The following is a 13,761-nucleotide window of genomic DNA, read 5'->3' as shown; positions in this document are numbered from 1 at the left end:
CTCATAGTTACTTAAGGAATCAAAGTTTGATTTAACTCAGTAACATTGAAGTTCAATTCAATTCAACTTTATTATTCAGCCCCCAAATCACAGCAACAGTCGCCTCAAGGCGCTTAACACTGTAGGTAGACCCTACAATAGATACTAGTGATGGGATTTCCAGCTCTTTTAGAGAACCGGCTCTTCAGGTTGTTTTGTTGCTTGAATTAAATTTATTATTAACAATAATATAAAATTATGCTGTGGCTACAACTGTGGTTTGCCTGCATCTGTGTGAGTGAATGAATAGTGGAACCGTAAAGCGCCTTGGGTAATAATAATAATAATAATAATAATAATACATTTTATTTAAATAGCGCCTTTCAAAGCACCCAAGGACACTGTACAACAGATAAAAAACTGGAAATATACACAATGATAAAATAGAGATAAAAGTTAAAACATACAGAAATTTAAGAATAGGCAATTTTAAACAGATGAGTTTTAAGGGTGGACTTAAAAAGAGAGAATGAGCTAATATTTCTGAGGTCCGGGGGTAGGGAATTCCAAAGTCGAGGGGCAGTGCAACTAAAGGCCCTCCCTCCCATTGTGATCAGACGAGCAGAGGGAACAGAGAGAGAAAGAGAAGATGAAGATCTGAGGCAGCGGGATGGGAGCTTCATCTGTAATAAGTCAGAGAGGTACGGTGGAGAGAGAGAATGAATAGCCTTGAATGTATACAGAATTATTTTAAAATGGATGCGAAATTTGACCGGGAGCCAGTGAAGGTTGCTTCAGGATTGGGGAGATGTGGTGGGTAGAAAGAAGTCCTAGTGATAATACGGGCAGCAGAGTTCTGGACACGTTGGAGCTTGTTGATAGATTTTTGTGTAGGGCCAAATAATAATGAGTTGCAGTAGTCAATCCTAGAAATAACAAGATTATGGATGAGAATGGCAGTGGCGTGAGGTGTGAGGAAGGGGCGGAGGCGATTAATGTTACGGAGTTTGGAAATATGCTGCACGTGTAATATTATTGATATGCGAGTTAAAGGATAATGTGCTATCGAGAATGACACCCAAGCTTTTCACAGAAGGAGAGGTAGGGACCAGCGAGTTATTGATGGTGAGAGAGAAAATTGTTAATTCTGGATAGCAGTCGTTTGGTGCCAACCAGAAGAAGTTCTGATTTATTGCTGTTGAGTTTAAGAAAGTTGGAGGAGAACCAAGAATTAAGTTCAGCTAGACAGAGGATGAGGGAGGGTGGAGGAAGAGTAGAGTCAGGTTTGGTAGAGAGATAGAGCTGGGTGTCATCGGCGTAGCAGTGGAACTGAAATATTATATTTACGAAAAATATGTCCGAGTGGAAGAAGGTAAATGATGAAAAGAAGGGGCCCGAGGACAGATCCCTGGGGCTCCCCAGTGGATAAAGGAGAAAGCTGAGAAGTGAAGGATTTTAATTGAATGAACTGAGTGCGGTCAGATAGGTATGATTTAAACCAGGCTAGTGGAGTGTGAGAGAGACCAATAGAAGCTAATCTGCTAAGGAGAATGGGATGAGAGATGGTGTCAAAAGCTGCACTCAGATCAGGAAGGATAAGGATGGAGAGGAGACCAGAATCAGCTGCTATAAGAAGGTCGTTTGTTATTTTTATAAGAGCAGTTTCAGTGCTATGTAAAGGACGAAAACCGGACTGGAACTGTTCGTAAAGGTTATTATCAGTTAGGTGAAGATGGACTTGTGAAGCAACTATTTTTTCAAGGATTTTTGAGAGAAATGGTAGATTGGAGATAGGACGAAAATTATTAAAGTTATTGGGATCTAGACCAGTTTTTTTCAGAATTGGGGTAATAGCAGCAACTTTGAAGGAAGCAGGAACAGTTCCAGTGGTGAGTGAAGAGTGAATAATAGCAGATATGAGGGGAAGGAGAGGGAGTAAGCAGGCTTTGACGAGGACAGTGGGGATAGGATCGAGCTGGCAGGTAGAAGGCTTTGATTTATGGATGAGATCAGCATATCAGCTAAGGATGGAAGTTGAAAAACAGAGAGGAAGTGAGAAGGGGAGGAGTTAGGACAGAGAAGCTACATTGAGCATTAGGGTCCAGTCTAAGTGTATTTTATGAATTTTATCAATAAAGAATAGCATTAGAGCATCACAGAAGTTAGATGAATAGAGATGAGCAGGGAGAGAATCAGGTGGCCTGTTAAAAGAATTGAATAGTGAGAAAAGGGTCTTGGTAGAGTTCTTACTTGAGCAGACAATAGCAGAGTATAAGCAGATTTGGTTTGACTAATACATTCCTGGTAAAACAGAACGTGGTTATTAAACATATCCTTATGAATAGTAAGGCCAGTTTTTCTTATAGAGGCGTTCAAGCTGTCGGCCTTTAGCTTTCAGTAGCCGGAGTTCAGGGGTGTACCATGGTGCAGAGCGAGAAAAAAAGTACAGTTCTGGTTTTTTGTGGAGCCAGGGAATTTAAAATACTACTAAGGCTATGATTATAAAAAAGTACCAGGTCCTCTTGAATAGCTAAGTTGTTAGAAGACAAGCAGCTAGAAAAAGCAGAGGAAAGGATATCAAGATTTATATTCTTGATATTCCGGAAAGAAATAATACGGGGGTTGTTAATTACAGAGAGGGTCATGTGAACATTAAAGGAGAGAAGTAGATGGTCCGAAATTGGCAGTTCGTCAGCTGTACAGATGGAGGGGGTAAGTCCAGAACAGCAGACTAAGTCCAAAGTGTGGCCCTTAATGTGGGTAGGGAAGTTTATGTATTGTTTAAGGCTGAAGCTATCAAGGCAGGATAGAAGGTCCTTGGTAAGAGGATGGTCGCAGTTATCCACGTGAACGTTAAAGTCACCCAAAAAAGTGCTATTTAAATGCAATCCATCATTATTATTATTTAACTTTTACATCACAAATACTCACAAATCCCAAATATAACAGTGAAAAAATTTATACCCTCTTGTCCTGTTATGTTCTTGCCTGAATCCTGTGTGTGTGTGTGTGTGTGTGTGTGTGTGTGTGTGTGTGTGTGTGTGTGTGTGTGTGTGTGTGTGTGTGTGTTTCCAAAGTGCAATCAACAAAGCTTAAATAAAAAATTAAAATGAAAAAGCAACTGCAGCCTCTCCCTGTGTGTCATGTCATTATTCCTGACACAGGACAGGAAGCACCCTAATCAGAGCATAGACCCCCTGCCTCAGTCATCCCTGTCAGGGGGCAACAGTCACTCAATTATAATCTTAATTAAAAGTTGGCCGAGTAATTGTGAGTCACTGTTTACCCTTGCAGGAGTACATTGATATGCATGTCATCACTTACTGCTCCTCATTTCACTGACCTTTCTCTGCTTCAGGCTACCAGCCTGTCCTTCTCTTTTATTTATACTCTTTTCCTGTTTAAACAGTCACTGGTGGGCTTCAGGGGAATCAGGGGAATCTCCAGAGACACCCAGTATCTTAAGTTTGCGGACTGTCCCAGAATGGAGTGAAGGGATACTTTCATGTGGGAACGCCTCCACAGGAGGTGACAGACTGACAACAGCATACGAGCAAGACAAGAATCTGAGATGGTGAGAGAGAGGTGGTGTAAGGAGACATGCAATATGTTGTAGGTGGAGGAATGTCATCTTCTTGATGACAGAAACCTTCAAATAATTTTTTATTTATATACAGTTTCGCCTCACTTTTTTAACAGCGGGTTCTGATGCTGTGGTGTGCTCAGGTGACTGTTACCCCTGAGGCTAGTAGGACGGCTGTGTTGAGCAGGGGGGACTTCGAAGGGGTCTAGGGGAGTAATTCCTGTGGGGGGTCAGCAGCCCCCTAGTTCTGGAGTGGGGGCGAGGCTAGCGTGATAGAAGGCTCAGAAGAAACCTAGGAAGAAGAAAACTTCTGAGGTAAAAAGAGAATCCCGTATCGAAGGCCTTTTGGACAGGAGGGGTGGGGTGCCCTTGGAATGTTCCTTCTCGGACGATATCCCGTCACCACTGATATAGTTAGGAGAAGAAGGATAAGACCTAGGGTTAATAAGGTTATATTATTGAAGTGCATTCAGATTGCTAAACCGGAGGTTAGTAGAAGGGCGCCTACTGCGCCTGTTAGGGGTCATGGGCTGGGGTCAACTATGTGATATGCGTGTACTTGATGGGCCATTAAACGTTTTCTTGTAGGTAGAGGCTTAAGAGAAGGACAAAGACATAGGCTTGAATTATGGCCACTGCAACTTCTAGAAGGGTCAGGAGGAACAGCAGGGCTGCGGTCAGAATAGCCACTGTAGGTATAAGGGGGGTGAGGACGAAGGCGGCGGTAGCGATGAGTTGAATTAAAAGGTGACCGGCTGTAAGGTTTGCGGTCAATCGTACGCCAAGTGCGAGGGGGCGAATAAATAGGCTAATTGTCTCGATAATAATTAGAACAGGAATTAGGAGGGGTGGGGGTACTTCTGGTATACGAGGTGGCCCTAGGGCAGGTTAGGCTGGTTTCGCATGCAATAATACTGTTGCAAGTCAGAGGGGGAAGGGCGAAGGCCATAATGAGGGAGAGTTGTGTTGTAGGGGTAAGGTTGTAGGGCAGGAGGCCCAGTATATTTCAATGTAATGAGGGAAAAGTATAAGGGAGGCGAGAAGGTGCTGCTCATTTATGGCCCCTCTAAGCTCAGAGGCCTGAAAAATGTTTTGGGAAAGCGGTAATCAACCATCCTTGGAGTGTGACGAGGCGGGTTGTTTAGTCAACGTGGGGTAGGTTTTGGGGTAGAGGATTCAGGGTAAGCTGAGGGCAAGGGCAAATGAGGGGGACTCCCAGGTATGTGGGGCTCATAAATTGGTCAAAAAGCTAGGTATCAATGGTCAACTTCAGGGTTCTGTTTTGGGGTTTCTCTGTGCTTTGGGAGCGTTGGGTCGTTTGGGAAGGTGTGTGCTAGAACTTTTGGGGGAATGAACTGTTAGGAAGACTAATCAGGAGAAGACTAGAATAGCAAATCAAGGTGCGGGGGTTAAGTTGTGGCATTTCGCTCAGGGGTGGGCGGGACGTCACCAGTCTTTAGCTTAAAAGGCTAACGCTATTCCCTATTTAGCTTCTTAGCGAAGCGTCTTCAAGTATTAAGGAGGATCAGTTTTCAAAGTGTTCTAGCGGGACCGCTTCTACCACAATAGGTATAAAGCTGTGGTTTGCGCCGCAAATTTCAGAGCATTGGCCATAAAAGATTCCGGGGCGGGATGCAATAAATGCTGTTTGGTTTAAGCGCCCTGGGACGGCGTTCTATTTTTACCCCTAGACTTGGGACGGCTCAGGAGTGAAGTACATCTTCGGCAGAAATTAGGACCCGAATGGGGGATTCAACTGGTACCGCTATTCGATGGTCTGCTTCTAGAAGGCGAAATTGGCCCGGGGCTAAGTCTTGTGTGGGAATTATGTATGAGTCAAAGCCGAGGTCTTCATAGTCAGTATACTCGTAACTTCAGTATCATTGGTGGCCTATTGCTTTAATTGTAAGATGGGGGTCGTTGATTTCATCTATAAGGTAAAGAATGCGTAGGGAGGGGAGGGCGATGAGAATTAGAATAATAGCTGGGAGCAGGGTTCAAATGATTTCGATTTCTTGTGAGTCTAGGATAAATTTATTAGTTAGCTTGGTTGTTACTATAGCCACAATAATATAAAGCACGAATGTGCTAATTAAAAAAACAATTATTAAGGCATGGTCGTGGAAGTGAAGAAGTTCTTCTATTACAGGTGAAGCTGCATCTTGAAAACCTAGTTGAGAGGGATGGGCCATTGTTGTAAGACACGCGGGGCTCAAACCCGCAATTTTGCCTTGACAAGGCAATGTAATAATCAGTTTTACTAGTGTCTTATGAAGAAAGTGACAGAGTGGTTATGTGGCTGGCTTGAAACTAGTTTATGGGGGTTCAATTCCTCCCTTTCTCGTTAGTGGAGGTTTGAGGGGGTGGAAGCAGGTTTTTCGTAGTTTAATCAAGCTTGTTGAACTTGGACGAAGGCAGGCTCTTCGAAGGTGTGATAAGGAGGAGGGCAGCCGTGAAGTCATTCTACGTTTGTTGCTGTGAGTTCCACTGATGAAACTTCTCGTTTAGCGGCGAATGCTTCTCAAATAATAAATAAAAACATAATTACTGCGATGAGGGAGATTATTGAGCCGATGGAAGATACTGTGTTTCAAAGGGTGTAGGCGTCGGGGTAGTCGGAGTATCGGCGAGGTATTCCTGCCAACCCCAGGAAATGTTGGGGGAAGAAAGTTATATTAACGCCAGCAAACATTACTCCAAAATGAATTTTGGTTCAGGTGTCGTGGAGCGTGTATCCTGAGAACAAAGGGAATCAGTGTACGAAGCCGGCAACGATGGCAAATACGGCTCCTATAGAGAGGACATAGTGGAAGTGGGCAACGACGTAATATGTGTCGTGGAGCATAATATCTAGAGAAGAATTGGCTAGGACAATCCCGGTTAGTCCCCCGACTGTAAAGAGGAAAATGAAGCCGAGTGCCCATAAGAGTGGAGTTTCTCATTTAATTGAGCCGCCGTGCAGAGTGGCCAGTCAGCTGAAGACTTTTACTCCGGTTGGGATGGCAATAATCATTGTGGCGGAAGTAAAGTAGGCTCGAGTGTCTACGTCCATTCCTACAGTAAACATGTGATGAGCTCAGACAATAAACCCTAGGAGGCCAATGGCCATTATGGCTCAGACCATTCCCATGTACCCGAAGGGTTCTTTTTTACCCGCGTAGTACGCAACAATGTGTGAGATTATACCAAAGCCAGGGAGGATTAGGATGTAGACTTCAGGGTGACCGAAGAATCAGAATAAATGTTGGTAGAGGATGGGGTCTCCTCCTCCGGCAGGGTCAAAGAAGGTTGTGTTAAGGTTTCGGTCTGTGAGAAGCATTGTGATGCCGGCAGCAAGTACGGGCAGGGACAATAAAAGCAATACTGCGGTAATTAGGACGGACCACACAAATAGAGGTGTTTGGTACTGAGAGATGGCAGGGGGTTTCATGTTAATAATTGTTGTAATAAAATTAATTGCGCCAAGAATAGATGACACCCCGGCTAAATGAAGGGAGAAGATGGTTAAATCGACAGAAGGCCCCGCGTGGGCGAGATTGCCTGAGAGTGGGGGGTAAACAGTCCATCCTGTGCCGGCCCCTGCTTCGACCCCGGAAGAGGCGAGGAGGAGGAGGAATGAGGGGGGAAGGAGTCAGAAGCTTATATTATTTATTCGAGGGAAGGCTATGTCGGGCGCACCAATCATAAGAGGCACTAGTCAGTTACCAAAGCCTCCAATCATAATTGGCATTACTATAAAGAAAATTATTACAAAAGCATGTGCTGTAACAATTACATTATAAATCTGGTCGTCTCCGAGGAGAGCGCCGGGTTGGCTTAGTTCTGCCCGAATTAGGAGGCTAAGTGCGGTTCCTACTATTCCGGCTCAAGCACCAAATACTAGATAGAGGGTGCCGATGTCTTTGTGATTAGTTGAGAAGAATCAACGTGTGATTGCCACAGGTAAGATGGCTGAGTGACAAGCGGTGGATTGTAGCCCCACGCACAGAGGCTCAAATCCTCTTCTTATCAAGCCTCGAGGTGTTCTACATGTCAGATTGCAAATCCGAAGTAGCAGGTTAGACCCTGCCGGGGCTTTCCCCCGCCCTTTTAGAGGCGGGCGGGGGAAAGGTTAGACAGATGCTTGTTGGTTTAAGCGCTTAGCTGTTAACTAAGAGTTTGTAGGATCGAGGCCTTCCTGTCTAGTAAGGCTTTAGCTTAATTAAAGTGTCTGTTTTGCATACAGAAGATGTGGGTTAGTGTCCTGCAAGTTTTAGCAGGGGCTGGGAGATTTTCACTCCCGCTTAGGACTTTGAAGGTCCTTGGTCTGGGTGCTATCCTAAGCCCCTTAGGAGGTTAATAAAGCGGAGATGGCAGGGGTGAGAGGCAGGAGACAAATTGTTATTGCAGTGGAAGTGGCGAGGGGGTAGGTTAGTTGGGTGGAAGGTAAGCGTCAGGGGGTTGAACCTGTGAGGTTGTTAGGGGAAATAGTAAGGGTCATTGCGTAAGAGAGGCGTAGGTAAAAATACAGGCTAAGTAGGGCTGAAAGGGCAGCTAAGGTTGCGGTGGGAGCAAGCCCTTGTTTGGTTAATTCTTGAAGAATTAGTCATTTTGGTATGAAACCTGTAAGAGGGGGGAGGCCCCCTAGGGAGAGTAGAATGAGAGGTGTGAGGGCTGTCAGGGCGGGGGCTTTTGCTCAGGATGTGGCAAGGGTGTTGATATTTGTAGATTTGTTGAGTTTAAATACAAGGAATGTTGAGAATGTTATAATGAGATAGGTTAGAAGGGTAAGGAGGGTGATGGAGGGGGAGAATTGTAAAATCAGGATTATTCAGCCTAAGTGGGCGATTGATGAATATGCAAGAATTTTGCGGAGCTGTGTTTGGTTTAACCCGCCTCAGCCCCCAATAAGTGTAGATGTAAGACCTAAAATAATAAGGAGTGTTGAGTTTGAAGGTTGAAGTTGAAGAATTAGGGCGAAGGGGGCAAGTTTTTGTCAGGTTGAAAGAATTAAGCCTGTGGTGAGGTCCAGGCCTTGCAGAACTTCGGGGAGCCAAGCATGAAGAGGGGCTAGGCCAATTTTGAGAGCAAGAGCAAGGGTAATTATGGCACTTGGGAGGGGGTGCGTAATTTGTTGAATTTCTCATTGGCCTGTTAGTCAGGAGTTAGTTACACTTGCAAATAGAAGGGTAGCTGCAGCAGCAGCTTGCGTCAAAAAATATTTGGTTGTAGCTTCGACTGCGCGTGGGTGGTGATGTTGGGCTATTAGGGGGATAATGGCTAGTGTGTTTATTTCAAGGCCTATTCAGGCGAGAAGTCAGTGGGAGCTAGCAAATGTAATTGTTGTGCCAAGGCCTAAGCCAAAAAGAAGAATGGCTAAGATGTAAGGGTTCATTAGTAAAGGAAAGAGTTTAACCAACATGTTTGGGGTATGGGCCCAAAAGCTTATTTAGCTGACTTTACTAGGAAGTGGTGTAGTGGAAGCACTAAGAGTTTTGATCTCTTCAGGCAGGGTTCAAGTCCCTTCTTTCTAAGGAGTTGGAGGGACTTTAACCCTCATGGTTCACTCTATCAAAGTGGCCCTTTACTTCAGGCACAGCTCCGGGTTATAGTTGTGGGGGTAGGCCTGTTAGTGCAATTGGGAGGGAGAGGTGTCAGACTACCAGGGCAAGGGTTAGTGGTAGGAAGTTTTTTCAAATTAGGTGCATGAGTTGGTCATAACGAAAGCGTGGGTAGGAGGCACGAACTCATAGGAAGAGGACGGAGAGAAGAGTTGCTTTAATTATAAGGTTTGTTGTTGTAATTTCGGGGGCGGTGTGAAAGACAGAGGCGCCTAGGAATAGAGTAGCAGAAAGAGTATTTATTAGGAGAATGTTGGCATATTCAGCGAGGAAAAAAAGGGCGAAAGGCCCTCCTGCGTACTCTACGTTAAAGCCGGAGACGAGTTCGGACTCACCTTCTGTGAGGTCAAAAGGGGCTCGGTTTGTTTCTGCAAGTGTGGAAATGTATCATATAGCGGCTAAAGGCCAGGCAGGGAGGATTAGTCAGACACTTTCTTGGGCGACGCTAAATGTTTGTAGGGTGAAGCCCCCGGTAAAAATAATAGCATTAAGAAGGATTAGTCCTAGGCTAACTTCATAGGAAATAGTTTGTGCCACGGCTCGAAGGGCCCCGATTAAGGCGTATTTTGAATTGGAGGCTCATCCTGAGCCTAGAATAGAATAAACTGCTAGACTGGAGAGGGCAAGGATAAAGAGAATACCGAGGTTGAGGTCTGCTATTGGGAAGGGGAGGGGTATTGGAGTTCAAAGGGTGAGGGCCAGGGTAAGGGCTAGTATGGGGGTAAAGAGAAAGAGTATGGGGGAGGAGGTGGAAGGTCGAACGGGTTCTTTTATAAAGAGTTTAAGTCCGTCTGCAATTGGTTGGAGGAGGCCGTAGGGGCCTACAATGTTTGGGCCTTTCCGTAATTGTATGTAGCCGAGGACTTTTCGTTCGACGAGCGTGAGGAGTGCAACGGCTAGAAGGACAAATACGATAAGGATTAAGGGGTTGAGGATGGATGAAACTAGTGTTGAGAGCATAGTTAAAGGGAGGACTTGAACCTCCGTGGAAAGGGCTTAGGTCTTTTGCAATGTCCGGGCTCTGCCACTTTAACAAGCCCTTTTCTAGGGCTAGGGGATACGCCCTTTTATCTATTTTAGTTGACTTCAATAGATGAGGGGGAGGCATGTTGGGAACAGAGGCCTCTTCTTTTCGGTCCTTTCGTACTAGAAAAGATCGTGACATAGATAGAAACTGACCTGGATTACTCCGGTCTGAACTCAGATCACGTAGGACTTTAATCGTTGAACAAACGAACCCTTAATAGCGGCTGCACCATTAGGATGTCCTGATCCAACATCGAGGTCGTAAACCCTCTTGTCGATATGGGCTCTAAAAGAGGATTGCGCTGTTATCCCTAGGGTAACTCGGTTCGTTGATCGGCTATGTGCCGGATCTTATTGGTCAGAAGTTCTGTTACTTGGAGTTGTGGTTCTAGGTTGTGGGGGCAGTGTGCTCCCGGTCCACATGGGGGTTTTTTGTTTCCCCGCGGTCGCCCCAACCAAAGACATTAGAACAGGGGCCCAATGAGTTTTGTCCTTTATTTGAGGGGTGTTTAACATGGTCTGTTCTGGCGTCTAAAGCTCCATAGGGTCTTCTCGTCTTATGTTGGTATCCCCGCTTCTGCACGGGGGAATCAATTTCATTGACTGGAAAAAGGAGACAGTTAAGCCCTCGTTATGCCATTCATACAGGTCTTCATTTAAAAGACAAGTGATTGCGCTACCTTTGCACGGTCAAAATACCGCGGCCGTTAAACTTATAGTCACAGGGCAGGCGGGACCTCTTATATTTAGGGGTTCAAGAGGCGATGTTTTTGGTAAACAGGCGAGGCTTGTGTTTGCCGAGTTCCTTCTTTTTCTTTTAGTCTTTCCCGATTTGCACACCAGTGTGGGGTTAACGGTGGAGAGCTAGGGGGTTTTCTAGTTGTTTGTTTTTTGCCTAGGGCCCTCTTTGTTTTGGGGTCGTTAATGGTCGGTGAAGGTTTCGTTCCGAGTTACACTTGTGCGGGGAGAGAAGGGTACTCTTATTACTCATATTAGCATAAACGCTTCCATAGTTTTATGGAACGGCCTGGTAGGCTTAAGGGGGGTGAAATTGTGTTGTCTTTATTAGAAGGCTGGTTAGGTAATGCTCGAGCTTTAACGCTTTCTGGCTAGGTGGCTGCTTTTAGGCCCACTAGGACATTGAGCCTTTAAGTTTGTTGTGATTTTTACCCTCCTTGGAAAGTTGTATCTTGTTTCAAAGGGGCTGTACCCCCTTTGACTAACTCCTTTAACTTCTTTTGTTCGGTGTGAAGGCCTTAGGCCAAGGGGAATGGAGAATTTAAAGGGCTGAACTTTTATTCAGTTTTCAGGCAACCAGCTATAACTAGGCTCGGTAGGTCTGTCACCTCTACTCGAAGTTCTTCCCACTCTTTTGCCACAGAGACGGGGTGGTCCTATAAATTAGACTGCCTTGGAGTAGCTCGCTTAGTTTCGGGGTATCAAACTATAATGCTTTTTGCTTGAGGTTTTCTGGCTAAATCATGATGCAAAAGGTACAAGGGGCAATCTCTGCTTTTTAGTGCTTTACTGGGTTATTTCATTACTCTTTCAGCTTTCCCTTGCGGTACTTTCTCTGTTGCTCCTGGGTCCTTTTTCGTCGCCCGTACTTAGGTGGGAAAATGGTTTGTTGTAGAGAGAATGGTGTGTTTGGGGGTATACGTAGGGTTGATTTTGGGGTTGATGGGTGGGCTAGCTGTTGGGCGTCAGGGTGGCTCGATTTGCACGGGCGACTTCTCAGTGTAAGGGAGATGCTTTTCTGGCTTAGCTACACTCTGGTTTTTCCAAGTACACCTTCCGGTACACTTACCATGTTACGACTTGTCTCCCCTTTACCGGTAAAATATATTATTTATAGGATGTTGTTGGCTTGGGGAGAGTGACGGGCGGTGTGTGCGCGCTTCAGGGCCGATTTCAGCGGAACGCTCTATTTTCTGCTTACTGCTAAATCCTCCTTCTAATGCATGTTTCATTACATTGTTCGTATTCCCTGTGGGAGGGAATGTAGCCCATTTCTTCCCCTCTCATATGCTACACCTCGACCTGGCGTTTTGAGTTGTGCTAGTTTTGCTTACTGTGGTACCTTCATAGGGTAAGCTGACGACGGCGGTATATAGACGGAAAGAACAAGAGAGGGTGAGGTTTAACGGGGGTTATCGGTTCTAGAACAGGCTCCTCTAGGTGGATCTAAAGCACCGCCAAGTCCTTTGGGTTTTAAGCTAGTGCTCGTAGTACCCGGGCGGATAGTGGGTGTAGGGGACTATCAAGGTTTAGGGCTGGGCATAGTGGGGTATCTAATCCCAGTTTGTTTCGCAGCTTTCGTGGGGTCGGGGGTATAAAGCCACTTTCGTAGTGGGGCTTCTTGCTCTCGGATACGTATAACAGTTCTGAGGGCGTTCGGCTTTAGTTTAAAAACTTCCTAACCACTCTTTACGCCGATGTCTATCAACTTGAGCCTCTCGTATAACCGCGGTGGCTGGCACGAGTTTTACCGGCCCTCTTGGCTTTAACTAAGTCAAGTTTTCACTCATGGCTTAATGTCTATCACTGCTGAGTTCCCTTGAGGGTGTGGCTAAGCAAGGTGTCATGGGCTGTGGGAAGTGTGCCTGATACCAGCTCCTTGTTTCCGGGCAGAAAACTGTGGGCATTCTCACAGGGGGGCGGAGACTTGCATGTGTAAGTTTAGCCAAAGCTGATAGTAAAGTCAGGACCAAGCCTTTGTGCCTACGGGACCTTTCTAGGGCCCGTCTTAACATCTTCAGTGTTATGCTTTAGTTAAGCTACGCTAGCATGTGCAATATTGCAATAGTATAATATACACATCAACTAATATATGAATAACAAACATGTCTGTACATAACGAGTGCGAAAAACACTTCTAGAGCTTTTCCTGTTTCCGGGGGGTTTACAGGAGTCTTAGAGATCTTAGGAGTTTAGGGGGGTAGGGGGGGTTTAACGCGCAGAAACCGGGGGTGATAATAGGGAAGTTTGGGGAAAATTTAATATCTGATTAAACTTTATGCTCATGATATCAGTTATGCAATTCTTCTATCAATATCTTATCACCATTCATACTATTTCCTTTAGGCAAGGAAAATGTACACCCTTGTCTGTCATATCTGTATGCACTCTGAGATGTCAAATGAAAGGAAAAAAAAAAAGAGAACCCCCCACACGCTGGAAAGAACGCCCGGCATGGTGGGTAACGAGGAGTATGTATTACCACCATTAACTTATGCAAGCGTCGATGAAAGTATGAGGGATTATAACAATTATTGAACCTGAAATAGGAACCAGATGCCAGGAATAGTTCACTAAGTGAAACCCCCACGAATAATTGTCCTTGACCTTCAAGAACCGTTGGCATTAAGGAATCAACTGATGGTGGGCTCTTACTACATTAAATATGGGAAATGAATAGGATGGTGGGTACTTGGTATATCTTAACTATGTGAGAGGTGTGATCGGTCTTAAACTATCGTTCCGCAATTTATAAATAATTATTGGAAAATATTCAGTTGTGGTTTATGTACTTCTTAGTTGAAATGTTGTTGACAAATATGTGGTAAATTAATC

General features: G+C 45.1%; 1 protein-coding gene and 3 pseudogenes across 1 annotated transcript; all 4 read right to left on the bottom strand.

The window, feature by feature from the left end:
* Positions 1 to 3,970: 3,970 nt before the first annotated feature.
* LOC120719356 lies at positions 3,971 to 4,796 on the bottom strand (annotated as a pseudogene).
* Positions 4,797 to 5,062: 266 nt separating this feature from the next.
* Positions 5,063 to 5,776, bottom strand: LOC120719335 (annotated as a pseudogene).
* Positions 5,777 to 5,830: 54 nt separating this feature from the next.
* Positions 5,831 to 9,260, bottom strand: LOC120719355 (annotated as a pseudogene).
* On the bottom strand, positions 5,831 to 11,910 carry LOC120719337 (NADH-ubiquinone oxidoreductase chain 1-like). Its single transcript, XM_040008461.1, is given in 1 exon segment — positions 5,831 to 11,910. A coding segment is annotated over 1 exon segment (537 nt). The 5' UTR covers positions 10,123 to 11,910; the 3' UTR covers positions 5,831 to 9,585.
* Between the last annotated feature and the right edge of the window lie 1,851 nt (positions 11,911 to 13,761).

Source organism: Simochromis diagramma, unplaced genomic scaffold, assembly GCF_900408965.1.
Source record: "Simochromis diagramma unplaced genomic scaffold, fSimDia1.1 OVJJ01000313.1, whole genome shotgun sequence".
Taxonomy (NCBI): Eukaryota; Metazoa; Chordata; class Actinopteri; order Cichliformes; family Cichlidae; genus Simochromis; species Simochromis diagramma.
This window is presented reverse-complemented; position numbering and strand designations above follow the sequence as displayed.